The 20,356-nt window shown below is 41.1% G+C and overlaps 1 protein-coding gene across 1 annotated transcript in view; it reads left to right on the top strand.

Moving 5' to 3' along the window:
• dcc (DCC netrin 1 receptor) overlaps window positions 1-17,667 on the top strand; it is a 718,171-nt gene extending 700,504 nt beyond the window's left edge. Inside the window, exons 28-29 of the mRNA XM_069923064.1 lie at window positions 16,175-16,314; window positions 17,360-17,667. Coding sequence (XP_069779165.1) covers window positions 16,175-16,314; window positions 17,360-17,449 — 230 coding nt within the window. The 3' untranslated portion in view covers window positions 17,450-17,667. The remainder of the gene's footprint in view (window positions 1-16,174; window positions 16,315-17,359) is intronic.
• Window positions 17,668-20,356: the final 2,689 nt, after the last annotated feature.

The raw sequence follows: 20,356 nt of genomic DNA on the forward strand, positions 1-20,356 counted from the left end.
GCTGAATTACTCCAGCATTTATGCTTATTCGATCCCAGCATCTGCAGATTTTGTTTAATAACAGGAGGAGGATGGATTTCACTGAAATTATATTCATCAAGTCAGCATAGGGGAATTAATGTACAAGTTAAAGTAAATTAAATGGTCATTTACCATAGGCTGACAGTTTGTGGAACTTGAGAAAGCCACTGATCGCAGAAGAAGTCTCCATGTGCGGTTTGTTGTTTAACCTTTCTTTATTTCAATTTTATGCTCCCTTTCATTGAACTCTGGACTCAATAATCTTTTTAGCCTTTCATCGATCAATATGTCAGGAAGTATAAGAGGACTAAAAAATGATTCCCAGCACTGCAGAATTTTTCTTGCATCTCGCAATCTGTCAGATGATTCAAATGGTATCATTCTGATAAGCAAACAATTGATGTGTGTTTATCGCCTTTGTCAGAAATATGTATATTCCTGAAAATTTGCCTGATTCACCTCTGGAAAAGAGTTACTGACCAATACAAAACCTTCCAAGGCTCTACTATTTATTAAACAATATTCATTACACACGTGTGTGTGTGTGTGGGTGGGTGGGTGGGTGGGTGTGCATGCGTGTGTCTGGATGTGTGTTCACGTTTTGCACCGATGGCCAGAAAATGCTGTTCCAACAGGTTGTATTTGTGCAATCGGATGATAATAAACTTGAACTTGATCTTGACTATGAAATATTAATCCTAGTTTTACCATAATTTCATTGACTCTTGTGTGATACATTTGTTGCTAAAAATACATGACCAAAGATTATTTTGTATCATCGGTGCCCTCTGTAGCTTATGAATTATGCATCTCAAATTGAAAGTGAAAGTTGTTCATACAGGTACATGATCCTTTATCCGGACATCTAAAATCCGGAGAGCTCCAAAATCTGGTAAGTGGGGAGAGAGGCAGCCGGGCGGCTGGCGCTTGGGGGAGGCAGCCGGGCGACTGGAAGGGTGGGATTCGGGTGGGCTTTCTGAAATCCGGAAAGATCCGAAATTTGGAACACACTGTCCCCCAAGGGTTCTGGATAAAGGATCATGTACCTGTACCATGATGACTGCATCTAATACAGATATGATTCTAAAAGAGCTGAGCAGACACATTTGTCCAAAACAAATGAATGGAATAGATTTAGTCAAAATTTTGATCGCTGCATACATTAAATAAAATAAGAAGAAACTAAAAATGCTGGAACTCTAAAGTAATAATGTTGGAATCACTCAACAGATCAGGTAGCATCTGTGGAAAAAGAAACTGCACTTCAGTTCTGAGTGAGTGAGGAACAAAGTTCGCTGAAAGTGCAGAGTTTGTTTATTTAACTTATGGACATAGGACAAATAGGTCAAAGGGATTATTATTGATGAGGTGGGTTTAATGTTATTCAGGAATTAAGCCATTGATGTGCTCATCCCATTGAGAGATTACTGTATTAAATGAGAGAGAGAGTGAACATGAAAGCCATAAGTTGAGCATTACTGTAAAAAGCTTGAATAATGGGACACATTTAAGGGGCACATCATTATTTATTTTCTTGTCTCTCGATTCACAATCTTCCAGTGTTGAGTCACATAGTCCAACAGACTAGAAACAGGCCATTTGGTTTTCCACATCTCTGCCAACCATATTAATCTCATCTTCCAGCAATTGGCATGTAGGCTTCAACAGTGATTCAGATGCCTATCTAAACTCCTCGGAAATGTTGTCTGTAATTCTGCTTTCAACACTCTCTTTGGCAAAGCATTTCAGGTTCGCACCGCTCTCTGGGTGAAATCCCCTCTAAATCTCTTACTAGTTACTCTAAATCCAATTGTTTCATTCACCTGAAGTTCATCCCATCAATTCCCTTCATGATTGTTCTGTATATACTTCAGTTATGACCCCTCTTAACCTCCTCCTCTCCAGGAAAAAAAACAACCAAACATCTCCCAGTCTCTTCGTTAACAAAATGTTTTATCCCATGGAACAGCTTGTGAGTCTCCTCTGCACCTTCCCCAGTGCTATTATTAGCACTGACAAATCCTAATGTTTTATAAAGTTTGAGCTTAGTGTTTAGTACCGTGATGTGGAGGATCAGTGCCAATTCTCAATCCAGCTACAGGGGTGATATCTTGATCTGCAGTTTACTCTCCTTGAGGTATGAAGCAATTTCCTTTGTTTGATAAGTCCATCACCTCCATAGAGGGTCAAGGAGCTCTTCAAACACACAAATGCATGGGTTTGGGTTCTCCAACACTATCTGACATTAACCATTCTCAAAGTAGTCACTTCCTAGGTGGCAAACTCTATCCTATCCACATTTAGCAATGCAATGTCCATCTGCATGATGCATCGTATTATGGACAAATTGCGCAGACGTGTGTCCCTTCCCTCAGGTATTTTTATACTTCCAGTTCCCCTAGTTCTTGTAAGTCCCATGATTGCAGGGAGAAACGGACTGTTGGAAATATATCAGCCAGACTGTTGTTGTCAGGCAACTCACATTCCAGAGCCTCTCACTGCCCTTAGTTAGGGCTAGTGGAATTTCAGCTTGACTGTCGTCGTCAGGCCACACACGTATCTGCAATGCTGTCTGCATAAGCATTAAACTAGTTTTATTTAGCTATTAATATTTTTGTTAATTAATTAATTAATATGTTCATGTATTGATATCAATCTAAACTAGAAAGATCCTTACTTCTAATTGACTAATGAAGGACAGGATCCTATACATCTTCTTGACCTCAAATGATGTTTGGACTTGCAACCCACTTATTCCAAACAATCTCTCTCAGCTACCTGCTAAACTCATGTACCAGAGAAAACCCAATTGAATGGATTCTTTGGCTTCGCGGACGAAGATTTATGGAGGGGGTAAAAGTCCACATCAGCTGCAGGCTCGTTTGTGGCTGACAAGTCCGATGCGGGACAGGCAGACACGGTTGCAGCGGCTGCAGGGGAAAATTGGTTGGTTGGGGTTGGGTGTTGGGTTTTTCCTCCTTTGCCTTTTGTCAGTGAGGTGGGCTCTGCGGTCTTCTTCAAAGGAGGTTGCTGCCCGCCAAACTGTGAGGCGCCAAGATGCACGGTTTGAGGCGATATCAGCCCACTGGCGGTGGTCAATGTGGCAGGCAAAAGGAGATTTCTTTAGGCAGTCCTTGTACCTTTTCTTTGGTGCACCTCTGTCACGGTGGCCAGTGGAGAGCTCGCCATATAACACGATCTTGGGAAGGCGATGGTCCTCCATTCTGGAGACGTGACCCATCCAGCGCAGCTGGATCTTCAGCAGCGTGGACTCGATGCTGTCGACCTCTGCCATCTCGAGTACTTCGACGTTAGGGATGAAAGCGCTCTTATTTTGTGTCAAATTGTACATAAGCATGTCCAAAAAGTGTGGGTGCGTTAAAAGTCATTTTGAATATTACCAGGTTTAAAAAGTATTTCAAAAGTATTTCAAAAGACAAGAATGTTAACCTCAAAGAAGATTATTTGCAAAACTTTATTTAAAAATGCATGGAGACTTTCTGGTTTTTTTTAATATACCTGTATTATTGAATCCAAGAGAGACAAACAAGGACCATCCTTCCTATTTCTCAGCATAAAGGAAAATGCTGGATGTGATGCTGTGGCATTCTGATATGACAATTTAGAGAACCAAGAGCAGAATCAAAATCAGAATCTGAACAAGTCTTGAAATTCAGTGTTTTGTGGCAGTATTGTAGTGAAAACAATACAAAGCATTGCAATCTAATCTCAAAATAATACTGGGAAAACTGCCAGCTGCTTCTGGCAAAATTTTAGGTGGAGATCTCTGCATTTACATCAACAAAAACTGATGCACCAAGTTTCTGTTGTGAAGACCTTCTGCCCAGCGGAGGTAGAGTACCTCCTGGTGAAATCCAGACCCTTCTACCTGCCCATGGAACTCTCAGTCTACGTTCCACCTTCAGTAATGAGGGTGAAGCCATGAAGGAGCTTTGTGCCATCTGTGAAGCCGAGACTTCCCACCCTGACGTGCCATGTGAACTTTGCCACCAGAGGAGAGAATACCTTGGTTCGGGTGTACATCCATGTTTTGGGTGCATACAAGGCTGCACCTCGGCCCCACCTTGGATAATCGGATCACATATCTCTCCTGCTCTCCCTGGCGTACAGACCCCTGGAACTAGATCAATTCACAGGGAGATCAGGACGTGGCTTGGAGAGGGGAGGGGAGAGGAGCAGAGCAATCCTGCAAGGCTATTTTGAGACCACAGATTGGAGTTGTTTCAAAGAGGCAGCCACCTACAACGGTCACGTAAACATAGAGGAGCACACGAGCACAGTGACTGGCTACATCAGCAAGTACATTGAGGATGTCACCAAGATCAAATGCTTCACAGCCAGGGCTAAACAGAAAGCATTATCAGATGCAGAGATCTGTGGCCTTTTCAGAAATTGTGATGCTACCTTCAGGACAAGGTGTAGGATGGCATGAAGATCAGCCAGGGCTCAACCGCTGAAACGTGTTAGCCCAGCATTTGATTTTTGTTCGTTTTGTTTCTTAGTTAGGGGGATATTTTTGTAATAAAATTTGCTTTCTTTTCATGGTTCGCCTTTAGGAGATTGTGAGGCTCAGATTACATATGTTACTCGATGACTGTATTTGTATATGTTAACTGTTGTTAATGCAATCCCGATCTCAGTATCATTCTTTTGTTTATTAAACTGAAACTTAATAAAAATTGAAAAAGAAAGATCAGCCCGGGCTGAACTCTATCATTCAATCCAGAAGGGAATGCAGGAGTATTCACAGAAGATCCACAGACTGACAACACAAGGTGCATGTGGCAAGGGATCAAGACTATAATGGATAACAAGTCAACCTTGCAAATGAAGGAAAATTCCGCCTCATTCTGGACAGACTGAACACCTCCTCCGCACAGTTTGATAAAAAGAATGGGATGATGCCAAAATAAAACTGTTTCCTCCTTGCATTGCCTAGGCAAGGAGAACCCTATTGAAGGTGAACCCTCACAGGTGGCAGGATCAGTCAACATCTCTGTTCGGATATTGATGGACTGCGCAGACCAATTGATGGAGGTCTTCACGGACATCTTCTGCACCTCACTGCAGCAGTCCATCATTCCAGCAGGATTCAAAACAGCCGTCAACATCCCAGTACCCAAAAGAGCAACAATAACAGGCCTCAATGACTACCACCTTGTGGTACTGACCTCCACCATTATGAAATGCTTTCAACGTCCAGTGATAGAGAACATCATATCACACTACCCAGAGATGCTGGACTCATTTCAATTCACCTATAGAAGAAATTATTCCACAGATGATGCTATAGCCTCATCTCTTCACTCCGTCCAGACCCACCTGGAGAAAGATACCTCGTATGCCAGGCCTCGTACGCCACTTCATTGACTTCAGCTCAGCGTTTAATATGATCATTCCCTAGAGGCTGGCAGAGAAGCTGTTCTTGTTAGGACTCAATAGCCTTCTCTGTAATTGGATCATGGACTTCCTAATGGAAAGACTACAGTCTGTCTAGGTCAGTAGCAGAAAGTCATGTATTGTCACGCTGGACGCTGGCGCATCTCAGGGCTGTGTGCTCAGCCCACTCTTGTTCACGCTACTGACCCCCGACTGCATCACCAGATCCAGCTCCAACAGTGTCATCAAGTTTTCAGATAATACAGCAGTAGTTGGCCTCATCAGCAATAATAAGTTACACTACAAAGAGATGGAAAATCTCATGAAATGGTGCAAGAGTAACAATCTGAGTTTCAACATGGTGAAAACAAAGGAGATGATTGTGGACTTCAGGAGGACCAGGAACAACCACCCCCCCACTACACATCAGCAACTCTGTAGTAGAGAGAATGGAGAGCACCAAGTATTTTGGAGTTCACTTAAATATCATGGACACTCAACACCTCTTCACTTGACTGGAAGGCGCAACAGTGACTGGACTTCCTGAGAAGACTGACAACCTTCTTTCAGAGCTCTATCGAGAGCCTCGGCAGCATCACAGTGTGGTACAGTTACTGCAGGCAAATGAATCAGAGGTCATTCCACAGGACCATGAGAGTGGCAGAGAGGATCACTGGAGCCTCCCACCACCCCATCGACATGATCTTTCAGGATCAATGTCTGAAGAGGACACGCAAAATTCTTCCACCCTGCACAAAGCATCTATCAACTGCTCCTATCAGGGAAGGCATACAGGAGTATCGGGAGGCACCCCTACCAGTCTGAGGAACACCTTCTTCCCACGGGCAGTGACAATGCTGAATGACAAAAGGAACTGCTCACACTAACCAGCTGAGACTCCCCTATGCACAAAATATTATTTATTTATTTGCAGAAGATAAAATACTTGTCCTGCATATGTATGGTTTGTCGGTCTATGTGTTATGTCTGATGGTGTGTCTGCATGTTTTGCATCGAGGACCGGAGAATACTGTTTCATCAGGTTGTTCATGTGCAATCAGATGACAATAATTTTTTAAATATAATTTTTTATTTAATGTTTCACCGTAAACCATGTTAATAACAATATATACAAATATTCAGCATTAAAACATGCTCAATGATATTCTCATTTTTCCCAACCTCCCCACCCCCTATAACTTAAAGCAAGAAATGAAAGTGAGAAAAGGAAAAATAAATAAACAATAGAAGAACACAAAAGAAGCGAAAGAAAAGAAAAAAGAATCGTGTCATCTAAGGTTTCATATTTAATTATTTTTGTACTTTTATCTTATCACTTTAAGATGGAAGAGAATACATTTGGATTATCAAATACCAAAAACATTACAAGTGCAAAACCCATTAATTCCTTTTACAATAGGCCATTTATTATTTTAAGGAATGGGCAAAAAAAGGAATTAAAAGAATAAAAGATTGTTTTTTTAGGAAATAATTTATTAACATTTGAACAGTTAAAAATTAAATATGGAATATCACATGGTACAATAATTTCATACTGTCAGTTGACAACTTATTTAAAAGAAAAGTTGGGAACTAGTCTCAGGTTACTGAGAGTAGCTGCTATGAATATTTAATTACAGACATTGCAATAGTAAAAAAGTTTATTACAAAAATATATAGCAAATTGCAATACAAGGAAAATGATGAGCCAATATATGATCCCAAACAAGGTTTGGAAAAAGATTTAAATATACGAATAAAGAATGATACTTGGAAGGAACTATGCGCAGGGACCATGAGTAATACAATAAATACTCGGTTTCATATGATACAATACAATTGGCTACATCGATTATGTGTTACACCTCAAAGGTTAAAAGAATGGAATCCAATGATATCGCACAGATGCTTCTATTGCAAACAAGAAATTGGAACAACATTACATGCAATTTGGACATGTACAAAAGTGAATTTTTTGGGGAGGATTTAAACCTAATATTAAATAGAATTACAAAAAATAGGATACCAAAAGATCCAAAAATCTTCCTGTTAAACAACATAAAAGACAATGGATTAGGCCTAAAATTAGACAGGCCTCAAAAAAGATTTATTATAATTGTGCTTGAAGCAGCAAAAAGGTGGATAATGTGAGAAACAGAAGGACCTTCACAGATTTCGCTCGAGACAAAAATTGAGAACAAAGAACATTTATTGTACAACAGTGCAAAGTTGGGTGCTTCCCCTTACCATGGGAATACACACACTTACTGGGGCTCACCCAACTTTTATACATTTCATTTTAGTGTAGAGATACCCTCCCCCCCTAACATTCTTCTGCCTCCTGGATTGGTTTGGCATTTGGCAATTCTGTCTGCCTTCGTGCAGTTTCTGTAAAAAAAGCCCATGGGGTATCCTGTCTGGTTCCCATCATGTCATTGTCCTTATTCATGAATCTGTCTTTGTCCTTATTCACACATCTCAACCCCCAGGACTTACTAATTCTTCTATATGCAGAACTTTGCTAATTCTGTCTATCACTATAAGACCCTTATTCTATTATACTTGCATAACCCTTCCTCACACTCTCATCAGAATTCATCCCTACTCAGCACTTACTTAACTTCCTCTAGTCTAGCCTAGTATTCCTTATTTCATTCATACTAGCTTTACTTCCTATATTCTAATATCTTTCACAATCCACATTTTTTCTTAGCTACGCTTAGTAAATTCTCAACTGGAAGCTTGGTCTTTTTCCCAGTGAGTCAGCAAACGAACTGCAATCTCAGCATCATCGGACGGAGTTTGGGAAACATACATCCTTTGGGTTGTAGTGATCTGACGAAGGGTCCGTTGAATTAAACACTGCACGCAAGTCATTAGGCAGGGAAGTATCATGATGGCTAAAATAACGAGTCCAACTGCTACAAGGGCTGTGTGTATCCACCTCCAGTCACCAGTAAAAAGTTCAACCGCCTGACCATTGTGACCGTTGTCATCAATCGACCTTCCACAAACGCCGCCCTCAGCAGCCAACAAGTAATCGAGAGCCAGGCGGTTTTGATAAGCTGTAGCTCGTATCTGTCATTGTTCTTCAGCCAATAAATCCAAGGCCGTCGCTGTCTGTTTGGTGATAATCTCCAAAAGTGCCTGAGGTCTGATTAAGCGGTTTAAATGCCAAACAGCTGTGGTACTCTGGAGCAGCTTGAGCCGTTTACAACTGGAATCCCCCTTATAGTGATGGCCTTTAGCCTTTCGAATGTATTCGTGACCCAAAGGATGATTTACAAGATGCCAAGTTGGGGGGGGGGGTGGTGCGTTTATTGTTACCTAACCTGTGAGTAGCAGCTTGTCTGCAAGCATTAGCATATATACCCCCTTTATCCCTACTCCAGGTATAGTCCTGACTAATGTTCTACCTATCATTTTCCCACCATCTTCTTTGTACCATATTTTTAGCACTCATCTCTTTAATATCTGTAGAGGCCAGTACGCAAACTCAATCCACTCCCCTAGGGCAGTTCTGTTTCTCTGGTCCATGTTGGGATCCTAAATTAAACCATACTAAATAAGGTACCCCACTATGAATACACTCTATACCTGTGCCCTGTCTGCATTCTAAAGGTAAACTTGTCCATTCCTCAAAGTAATTATCACCTCTGCTGCCCCTATTCCAGGAGGACTTAATACATTGTGTACAATTGGGTGGTTTCCCAAAAATTGGGAACCAACAGAAAAACAATACAGCAAATAATAAAAATATTTGCTTTGGCAAATACTAAAGCGCATCGGATGTCCCCCAAAGTTCCTCAACATGATTATCCAACTGCACGAAAACCAACAAGGTCGGGTCAGATACAGCAATGAGCTCTCTGAACCCTTCTCCATTAACAATGGCGTGAAGCAAGGCTGTGTTCTCGCACCAACCCTCTTTTCAATCTTCTTCAGCATGATGCTGAACCAAGCCATGAAAGACCCCAACAATGAAGACGCTGTTTACATCCGGTACCGCACGGAGGGCAGTCTCTTCAATCTGAGGCGCCTGCAAGCTCACACCAAGACACAAGAGAAACTTGTCCGTGAACTACTCTTTGCAGACGATGCCGCTTTAGTTGCCCATTCAGAGCCAGCTCTTCAGCGCTTGACGTCCTGCTTTGCGGAAACTGCCAAAATGTTTGGCCTGGAAGTCAGCCTGAAGAAAACTGAGGTCCTCCATCAGCCAGCTCCCCACCATGACTACCAGCCCCCCCACATCTCCATCGGGCTCACAAAACTCAAAACGGTCAACCAGTTTACCTATCTCGGCTGCACCATTTCATCAGATGCAAGGATCGACAATGAGATAGACAACAGACTCGCCAAGGCAAATAGCGCCTTTGGAAGACTACACAAAAGAGTCTGGAAAAACAACCAACTGAAAAACCTCACAAAGATAAGCGTATACAGAGCCGTTGTCATACCCACACTCCTGTTCGGCTCCGAATCATGGGTCCTCTACCGGCATTACCTACGGTTCCTAGAACGCTTCCACCAGCGTTGTCTCCGCTCCATCCTCAACATCCATTGGAGCGCTTTCATCCCTAACGTCGAAGTACTCGAGATGGCAGAGGTCGACAGCATCGAGTCCACGCTGCTGAAGATCCAGCTGCGCTGGATGGGTCACGTCTCCAGAATGGAGGACCATTGCCTTCCCAAGGTCGTGTTATATGGCGAGCTCTCCACTGGCCACCGTGACAGAGGTGCACCAAAGAAAAGGTACAGGACTGCCTAAAGAAATCTCTTGGTGCCTGCCACATTGACCACCGCCAGTGGGCTGATATCGCCTCAAATCGTGCATCTTGGCTCCTCACAGTTTGGCGGGCAGCAACCTCCTTTGAAGAAGACCGCAGAGCCCACCTCACTGACAAAAGGCAAAGGAGGAAAAACCCAACACCCAACCCCAACCAACCAATTTTCCCCTGCAGCCGCTGCAACCGTGTCTGCCTGTCCCGCATCGGACTTGTCAGCCACAAACGAGCCTGCAGCTGACGTGGACTTTTACCCCCTCCATAAATCTTCGTCCGCGAAGCCAAGCCAAAGGAAGGACAGCACTTTTTCCCGGCATAGCGTAACTTTCAGACCAGAAGTATGAGAGACTGCACGCCAGGTGGAGGGTGTATTATCAACGTCTTTATTTCGTGGATTAGCTTGTTTATTGTGTTGTATGTGAGTCCACCCCTTTTCTTTTGTTCGGAATGCAGTGTCTGTAATCAGAAGTACACAATAAGGGCCGTCCCATATCAGTTTTAGTTTATGGTCTTGCCACGCTTTTACATATACCCAATCACCAGGTTTAATAGAATGAATAGGATAGTCCAGGGGTGGGTTTTGAGCTAATAAACACTTCTGTCTTAAGTCATACAGAGAAGTAGAAAGTCCCTGTAAATATTTAGGTATGTACTGGTCATTAGCCTCAGGGGTAGGGGTATCAGTGTGGAATCCCATGTAAGGAAGACCAAACATCATTTCATATGGTGAGACAGCAAGGTCCTTACGAGGAGCTGTGCGAGTCCTAATTAAAGCTAAGGGTAAGCATTTGATCCATGAGAGGCCAGTTTCCTCATGAAGTCGAGTGAGTTGATTTTTCAGGGTCTGATTCATCCATTCAACACGGCCTGAATTCTGGGGGTGCCATGGGGTATGTAACTGCCAATCTATTCCCAGGATTTTACACACACCCTGGAGTACCTGAGAGGTAAAATGTGTACCTCGATCTGAGTCAATTTATTTGAATAATGCCATAACGCGGAATAACAGACTCTAGTAATATCCGGATAACAGTGCTAGCACGATCATTAGGGGTTGGGAAAGCCTCAACAAATCGAGTAAGCCCCTGTCTTAGGTAATTCCGTGAAGTCAATCTGTATTTGTTGAAACGGGCGTACAGCTATATCGCGACCGGCAGGCATTACCTGGCGCATGACTTATTCACTCGCTGACAGATTGGGCACCCCCAAGTACTTTGCTTGGCTATGGTGTATATTCCCGAGCAATTAAAGGACCGTACAAAAGCATCAACAAGTGCCTGTGTTCCCCAATGTGTCTGCTGGTGGAGCTGATCAATAATCTGACGAGCCAAGGGTTTGTTCAGTACTTGGCGTCCCTCTTCCCTCCACCACAACCCATCGGCAGTTTGACGCATTCCCTGGTCTTTCATATGAACCTCCTCTTCCCGTGAAAAGGTGGGAGTCTTTTGAACCTCATGTGGGGTGGGGAGTAACAGCTGCATGTCTATTTTTTTCTGTGAGTGCAGCTTGTTTGGTAGCTTCATCTGCCCGTCTGTTCCCCTGTGCTTCAGGACTGTCAATAATTTGATGGCCCTGTACATGAACTACAGCTATCTCCTCAGGTAACATAAGAGCATCTAAGGATTGAACAATTAAGTTTTCATGGATCAACTTTTGTCCTTTCCCAGTTATCATTCCCTGCTCTTTCCAAATCTTTCCAAAGGTGTGCACTACACCAAAAGCATACTTTGAGTCGGTATAGATTGTGCCCACCTTTCCCTCTAAACCCTGGAGAGCTCTACAGAGGGCATATAATTCACAGGATTGTGCCGACCAATGACCGGGAAGACGACCACCTTCAATCACAACTCCTTCATTCCCATCCACTACACTATACCCGCTATAACGAATGCAGACACTGGAGATATAAAATAAAAACAAAGTACAGGAAATGGTGAGGAGTCCAGGCGACATCTCTGGGAAAAGAGACAGTTAACATTTCAAGAGGCTTCATCAAAACTGGGAATAAGACTAAAGAATTGTGTTAAGTTGCAGGAAAGGTGGAGGGGGTGGTGGTGGAGGTCGTGCCTGATGGAATAAAGTATGCGTAACAATGAGGATAAGCTGTAAGAATGAAACAATTGGAGCATTTACCGAGAGAGAATGTGGTCAAGAACATGGACAAAAGAATGTAACATTGTGAAATATAGATCCAGAAGACATGCCTGAAATTTGAATCGGGTTTATTGTAATGAACATGTGTCATGAAATTTGTTATTTTGTGGCAACAGTATGGTGCAGAACAAGGTTACGATCGAGATCCGTTCTGAAGTCTGTCTTTAAGTCAAATTTGTAGGTAAGTTAGAACAGGTATATACAGTTCTTATTTAGCATCAGTTAGTCAAATGTTTGTATTAGAATATAGCATATTTGTTAAAAAAAATTCTATGCATATTAAACTACTGGTGTCAATTTCTTGAAGAAGCCACACTCAATGCAGTGTTAACAACAACATGATCTGACTTAAAGTGGGGGACGACATTCTCCTTACTCGAAGCCATGTGTCGTCTATTCATATGTATGAGTTATCCATAAGTTGGGCGTTCGTAACCCGGGGACAGCCTGCAATTACAATTTTGTAAATACAGGATTTTAAAAAAAATAACGTGTAAAAAGAGAAATAAAGTGAGGTAGTGTCCATAGGTTCATTGTCCATTCCAAAATCTAACAGCAGATGGGAAAAGTTGTTTTCGTCTCACTGAGAATGTGTCTTGTACCTCCTTCGGCTGAACATGCCTTCTACCCACACATGCAAAAACAAAACAAAAGGAAGGGGAGTTCCTGTGTTCGGTTTACAGGTTCATCCCTGAGCTTCCCATTGCTTGTCACTTCCACCAGCCTCTCTCCCGCTCACTTCTGTTCCAGGAACACCCAACACAAGCTTGAAAATCAGTGTTACATCTTCTGTCTGGAACATTACAGCCTTTCTGGACTTAATATTGAATTCTATAATTCATGCAACTTGATTTCTTGATCTGTGTTATCCACCTGTGATACTGGCTCAGCTTGTTTGTTTCACTTCTCTTTTTTTCTTTTCTTCACCCTCTGTGAAGTAGACCTGACTTGTTTGGCATGTCATCCTGCTCTGTATTTTGCAATCCATCCATTTTATCCTGTTCTCATTTTCTAACAGCTCCCCTTCATTCTTGATCATTTATCCTTGTTTACCATGATATCCCCAGTTTTGCCCTGTCAGAAACGTTGCCGCTCCACCCAATGACTTATCAAGCTCCTTCTGTTTCCTTTCAAGTTCTGATGAAAGGTCTGGAACCTAAAACATTAACTCAATTTGTTTTCCCACAAAATACAGCCTGACCTGCAAAGTATTTCCAGCATTCTCTGTTTTTGTATTAATTAAGTATAGCTAGTTTGTTTAGTTTCTGTTGGGGCCAAATTATTGGATCCATTTCCAAGGATCCATACCAATTCCCATTGAGGAATTCAGTCCCTTACATTTAATCACACTATATATTAAAAGGAAAAGAAAACTTGAAGGATTAAAAGGGCCAAGACACCAAATATGCAGGAGAAACTGAGAAGGTTCCACAACATCCACAGGAAATAAAAAGTACCAAACATTTCAGGCCCTTTGTCATGTACTTAAAAAAAACAGGCTGATTCTTGAATAAAAGGGTAGGAAGAGAGGAGGAGAGGAAGGAAGAAAGGGAGGGCAGCAGGTGTGGATACAAAATTTAAAAAAAAGATGAGAAGTGATGGGGAGAGGGTAGTTCTTTGATTGGAGAAGGAAGGGAAGGAGTTGAGGAGCTGAAGGAAAGGTCACAGAGGCCTAGTGAAAGAGAGAGACACAAGAGGAATCGGAGAAGTTGATAGGATACTGTCACAATAATATAATATTAGGTGTTGAAGATTTTAAAGGGCATTTCAAATATTAAAAAGGTACTTGAAGGACATCTTCTTAACACAGAAGATTGTGGGTAACCAGAACCAGCAGGCAAAGGAACTGGTGGAAGCAGGGACAATTGTAAAATTCAAAAGACATTTGGACAGGTATCGGAAATGTTTTGAGAGATATGTGCCAAATGCATGGGAAAATTAGGCTTAAAGAGCATTGTAGTGGAAATCTACAACGCTATCTATGATTCTACATGGGTAAGTTTGTACTAAAACTTGCCTCTCTTATTGCCTTTGATATTGAACTTGGACTGGTGGTGTGATATTCCAAAGGCATGGAACTCCATAATACAACAGGTCAGTTTCAATTAGTTATGTCTCTAATGTGGGATTTGAACTGTCAGTCTTCTGGTTCAGGAGGAAAGTACAAAATGCACTAAAGCTATAGTTAATGCTGCTTCTGTAATTGTAGGGGTGTTTGAAAACCTGGCTAAGGGAGGCAGGGTGCATGAAGGCTACTACTCTTCGAAACGGCTATCATCCCTCCCCAGTCTCAGTTCTGGTGCAGGGCCCAAAATATCAACAATTCCTTTCCCTGCACAGATTCTGCTCAGCCTGTTGATTTCCTCCAATAATTTGTTTGCTGCATGGCATGTTATTTTGTTTTCCAATGTGGCAAGATTTTGCTGGAGTACTAAAATCATATTGGCTTCAAAACCTTCAAACAAAACTTTATCAGACAATCTTGAATGAATGTCATGTTCCAATGGTTGTGTTTGAACTTGAGGGAAAAATACTAAAAAGATATCGGCATAGAACTGGATAGAGATTCACAAGATCTGCAGGTGATAGAATCTTGAGTGAACAAAAAAAAGGCTTAAATTTATTGTCATCTGATTGCAGAAGTACAACTTAACAAAACAGGGTTCTCCGGTCCTCGATGCAAAACATGCAGATACACAACCATAAGACACATGCAGGCAAACAATACATATGCAAGACAAGTATTCCTATCTACAAACAAGTATTGTTCCATGAACCTGAGAGTCTCAGATGGTTAGAGTGAGCAGTCCCTTTGGTCGTTCAGCATTCCCACTGCCCATGGGAAGACTCTTCACGTCGAGGAGCCTGCACGGAGAAAAATGGTCAGTCAATGTTTCTGGTCGGGAACTTTTGTCAAGCTAACATGGGAATGGGAGACAGCAAGCATAAAAAGAGGGGAGGGGCTGGGGCTGCAAGACAAAACTGGATAAAAGTAGATGCGGAAGATGGAATAACAGGTAAAGGAAGAGACTACAAAAATGGGATGAGGGGAGGTGGGGAATTTGAGAAGAATTGAATGAAAGCACACAAAGGAAACAGTTGAGCTGGATACACTAGCATAATGGCTTGTCAGTGCACATTTCTCTGTATCTTTAATGGTCTAATAAATGATAATATTAATGATGGCCTCTGTCAAAGTAAAGAGAGGTTTACCTGATGGCCTCTTTCTATATTCTAATTGACCATATACTGCCCTGTAGGAAAAGTTTGCAGATATTATAAAGGAAAAGAATACATACCCAATAATAGGTCTGTGTCTGTGTCCAATCAGTTCTTTCATCCTGTGTGCTGTTAAATTGCTGTATATCTGATAACACTGTGAAGATGTGAATGCGTCAAAGCAAGCCATTGTAAGTTGCAATTTGAATGCCTGCAGTACATGCCCACTCAGCAATAAAATTACAATTATTTTTGAGGGTTTGGCAAAGGGACAGCCGTAAATAAAAATTCGGATTGTGAGTATCTAGATGATTTAAACTGTCACAAGAAAAGTAAACCTGCTGTTGGCTTATGCTAAACTGCTCTGGGTAGGATATCCCAAAGCTGCAAACAGTCTAGCTGAGAGAGTTTTATCTTCACTTCGTCAAGCACAAAACACATATTGTCAATAAAATTCATATTTTATAATGTACTGTAAAAAGCTAATCCATTGGGTAAAGATTTAGCAAGTATTTAAACTCCTGTTTCATCAACATGCCATTATTTGTTGACGATGACTTTATTGACTAAAGTACACATGTGGGTTTTCATCACAGGTTCCAATCTCTCACTGAGTCATGGTAAGACAGCCTCTCTGGGATTGGCCGGGAAAGCGAGATCACCACTACTTCCTGTTTCTGTCCCAACAGCTCCGGAGGTCACAGATGAGAGCCACAGGACAGAGGAACAATCTAATGTAAGGTCAATAGAATTAGTTACATTTTAAGAGCAGAATTGATGCTGGAAGAACAAAATATGATTCTAATGTCACATACTGGCAGTATTTTTCCTTCAGGAAGATTATTGCTGGTATAAGTGAAGTTAGTTGACTGGTAGTTGGATAAAACTTCTCTACTGTTGATTGATGCAAAGAATCAATATTTGCGATAAGGCTGAGCAGGAATCATGTATGTGCAGATTACAGCTGCAAACTAACTTAGCAGGCAAATATCAAAATTAATGTTTATTTCTCCTTCAATCTCAGTTTAAACATACATAACATTCAAAGTCAATTTATTAACTTAGTCCTGTACAAAGTTACCTGGGTTTGACTCAGGATTAGCTTAGATTTGTGCAAATTGAACAACTTTCCCCATGGGGTTGTATTACTTTATATTAGATCTGCCTTGAGTATGGCATTGCAAGCAGTTATGGCCCTTTGCTAAATTCCCCTGCCTTTGAGTGGTTTTCATTTCAGCGGGCAGTTAAGACTCAACCACTTTGCTACCAGCCTTGAGCGACCTATCATGACAGCAGATATTGACAGCAGATTTCCTTCCCAAAGGGATGCTGGCAAACCAGACAGTTTTAATTTAATTTTCATCTGCCTAGTTACTCTTGTTGACTTTAACCTTTAAATGTCTTTAAATTCCCCAGTTTTGTGGCAGGATTTGAACTTACTTGTCCAAATCATTGTTTCAGGATGGGTAATTCAATCATTTAGTCATTATCTGTTCATGTTTCATTGTGCACTGATCAATATGTTACAATAATACATTATGCCAGAAGGACCTGAAAGTTTATTTTGAAAAGACAGTACACAACATAATTTCATTCTATTGCACAACAACTTGAATTCACAGTTGAGTTACACTCTAAAGGTGATAATCAATCATGGGGTAATCAAATGAAGAATACTGCTCAACATTTTAAGAGGCCTTAAAGTCATACTGCATTGTATTTTTCCATACTTCAAAATGTATGCATGGTGTAAAACATAGCTGTCGTGTTTCTCCATTCAGGTGTATGAGCAGGATGACTTGAGTGAGCAAATGGCCAGTCTGGAGGGCTTAATGAAGCAGCTGAATGCCATCACAGGCTCAGCATTCTAACCACCATCACTACCTACTAGAGACATATCCACCAGGAGCCAGGCAGCATGCCAGTATTTTATGTACTGAACTTGGGACACCCTGTGTGCCCTCTCATCAGCAACATTCAGTTCAAACAAGGAAATGCCTCGAAAGGACATTGTTCATGTTGACAACCATTCCATTGCTCATCTGTATATACCACACTGTCTTAAAGGCAAGCATTGGTATTCTGTTAACGCATCGTTCAGAATTTCACTTTCAATTTGTCAAGGCAGCTCAATCAGACAAGTTACTAGCTTGGCACAGGAAAGGGAGGTGGGATTGGGATCTGTGGGATGTGGAGAGTGAGTGGGGTGGAAGGGGGGGAAGCATTCTGCAGTGTAATAGACAACTGATTCTTCCACAACCAAGTCAATAATACAGAGTAGAATAGTGCCTGTGAACACTGTCTTAATTTAGAGGTGGTGCAGAGGTGGAGGAGAAAGCTTTCAGAAAATTTCAGATGCCAGCCAGCATGTCATGATTTAATGGATTATTATGCACATGGTATCGAAAACAAATTCCATTTCATGCTAGCAAATATATATTATTTGTGAAAAATATGCACTGTTTGGGTGGGATGTCAGCATGAGGTAATAGTTAACTAACTCTGAGTGTGTCAGCTTTCATTGAAAAAGATCCCTCAGGTTCAGAAAGTATTGTTAAATACATACAACGGGCTGTGGAGAAACAACATTTCCTCCCTGCTTTGGTATGTGCTCATCACCACTGTCGCCGCCACCAGTCACCCTACTCACATCTATTAACATACTAGTGGTCTGCTTCTATTCTTCTGCACTGAACACATTTCAGAAGCAGAGCATTATTTACACTTGCTGCAAAATTGCACTTCCATCCAAGGACAAATTTCTCCCTACTCTAACATTTGATGTTATATTTACAACTGCAATGGAATCAGTTATTCATCAGCTGATTAATTGACAATTAATTACACATTGTACACCATTCAACCACAAAAACGTAGCCATCACATTTTTAACGTTTTGTTCAGTGCATCCTGTTGCATACTAATGGAGCCAAGCATTAAGTTTCTTTATATGTTGTGGAGATATTTAGGCTAACGATTACAGCAGATTTATCGTCCACCTAATCACTCTGATGTCTGTTGCATTCCTCTTGGGTACAGTTACTACATTTTGCTCACCTCTGATACATGCTAAATAAAACAACACACACAATGCTGGAGTATTATGAATCTATAAATGGTTCAGTTTTTAAAATTACAGATGCTGGATATGTGAAATAAAGCAGAAAATCCTTTTAACACTCAACAGGTCAGTCAGTGTCGAGAGAGAAAAATTAGTTCAGATGAGAGGTCTTTGATTTCTTAACTGTTTCCAATTTTTTTTTTGTAAACAGTTGTATAGTTTACGATAAAAATAAGCCTCTTACATTGTCTAACTCATTTTATATTGTTGGTCTATCTATTGACCAAATTAATTTCCTCACCCTTATCAGAATGTAATATTCATGACCTCATGACTTCCATTACAACATCATAGGGAAACATAAAAGGAAAGTACAAAAATAACATTTTTGCCCAATCAAATCTATTTGATAAATAGGAAAGATTATGAATGTTTGTGTTCCCTCTTGTGAGTAGAATATTGGGGAAAAGTCATTTTTGATTTATGCAATTTATAGGCATTGATCCAGATTCTTGGTATACATTGCACAATAGGATATCCGACAATGGCCCATCTCCCTTGCCATGAACAAGGGGCCCACCAGAATATATAAATCTTGGACTCATAACTGTGGAGATGTTGGTTTCATTTATGAAATCATTCTTACTTTGATTCAGAAAAATAGGTGATAAAAAGCAACTGTGATATTTAAGAGGCTTTCTGCCTTCATTAAGTTAAATCCCTGGATTTAAAAAAAAAGAATATTTGAAATAATTTTCTGGTGGCACAGAACCTTTTCTTCTTATCCTCTATGATAGATGTAATATCAATCTCTTTGATGGCTCTTGCTAAGGTTAATGGTATTTTCTAATTGCTGCCGCCTTACAGAGCTTCAGTCTCCAAGTTCTTTATATGAATTAAAACAGTGGGATAAGTATTAAGCTGAGACATGTGAGTGGTTGCTGGAACAAGATGCATTTCCCCAGAAGTGGGGTTCGATGGCACAGATTTAGTGAGCTGAGAGAGAGCATCTGTTCGAGCTCTTCAAAACATGTTCTTCAACTGCCATTGTTGTAACACAAATCCATAGATTCCACGTAACCTTCCACGAGATGAGAGAGCACATTAATGGAATCATCTGAGCTCTTACTGCAAGAAAGATGGCAGGTGGCAGCTTCATCACCTTCTTGGAGAATGTGGAGGATAGGGTGAAAGATGGAGGCAGGATGTGAGTAAGTGAGGCCATGATGGTAAAGAGTGGAGGATTCGGAGTGTGACATTGGGAACAGAAAGAGAGAGAATGCAGTGAGAAGAGAATGCTGGCTGTCAGAGAAGGAAAACCTTGAGAGTGTTGAGAAGTGACTGTTAATATGCATTAAGAGTTTTACATCAGTTAACCTGGTCAGGTTATGAGAAGTTTCCACCTTGTCAGCAAGATGTGGTGGTGCTCCTTAACATGTTAAAAAGATACATTCAACTGAAGCACATATCCCCCTTAAGAGATACTGCTTTCAAATTAAGTCAAAAGTGCCTCATATTGTCATAGCTTCCATTAAATAATACTAGTATTGAAATTCTAATACCAATAAGGTGGTCTGACTAATTTTACTTCCAACCACAGAAAGGGATATGCAGTGTCTGTAAGTTCTCTGTGCACGGCTCAAAAAGGCAGTCAATATTTTTACTTCCAAAAGTTTGAATCATTGTTGATAAATCCATGGAGCACTGATGGCTCCAG

This window comes from Narcine bancroftii, chromosome 3 (assembly GCF_036971445.1).
Source record: "Narcine bancroftii isolate sNarBan1 chromosome 3, sNarBan1.hap1, whole genome shotgun sequence".
NCBI classification, from domain to species: Eukaryota; Metazoa; Chordata; class Chondrichthyes; order Torpediniformes; family Narcinidae; genus Narcine; species Narcine bancroftii.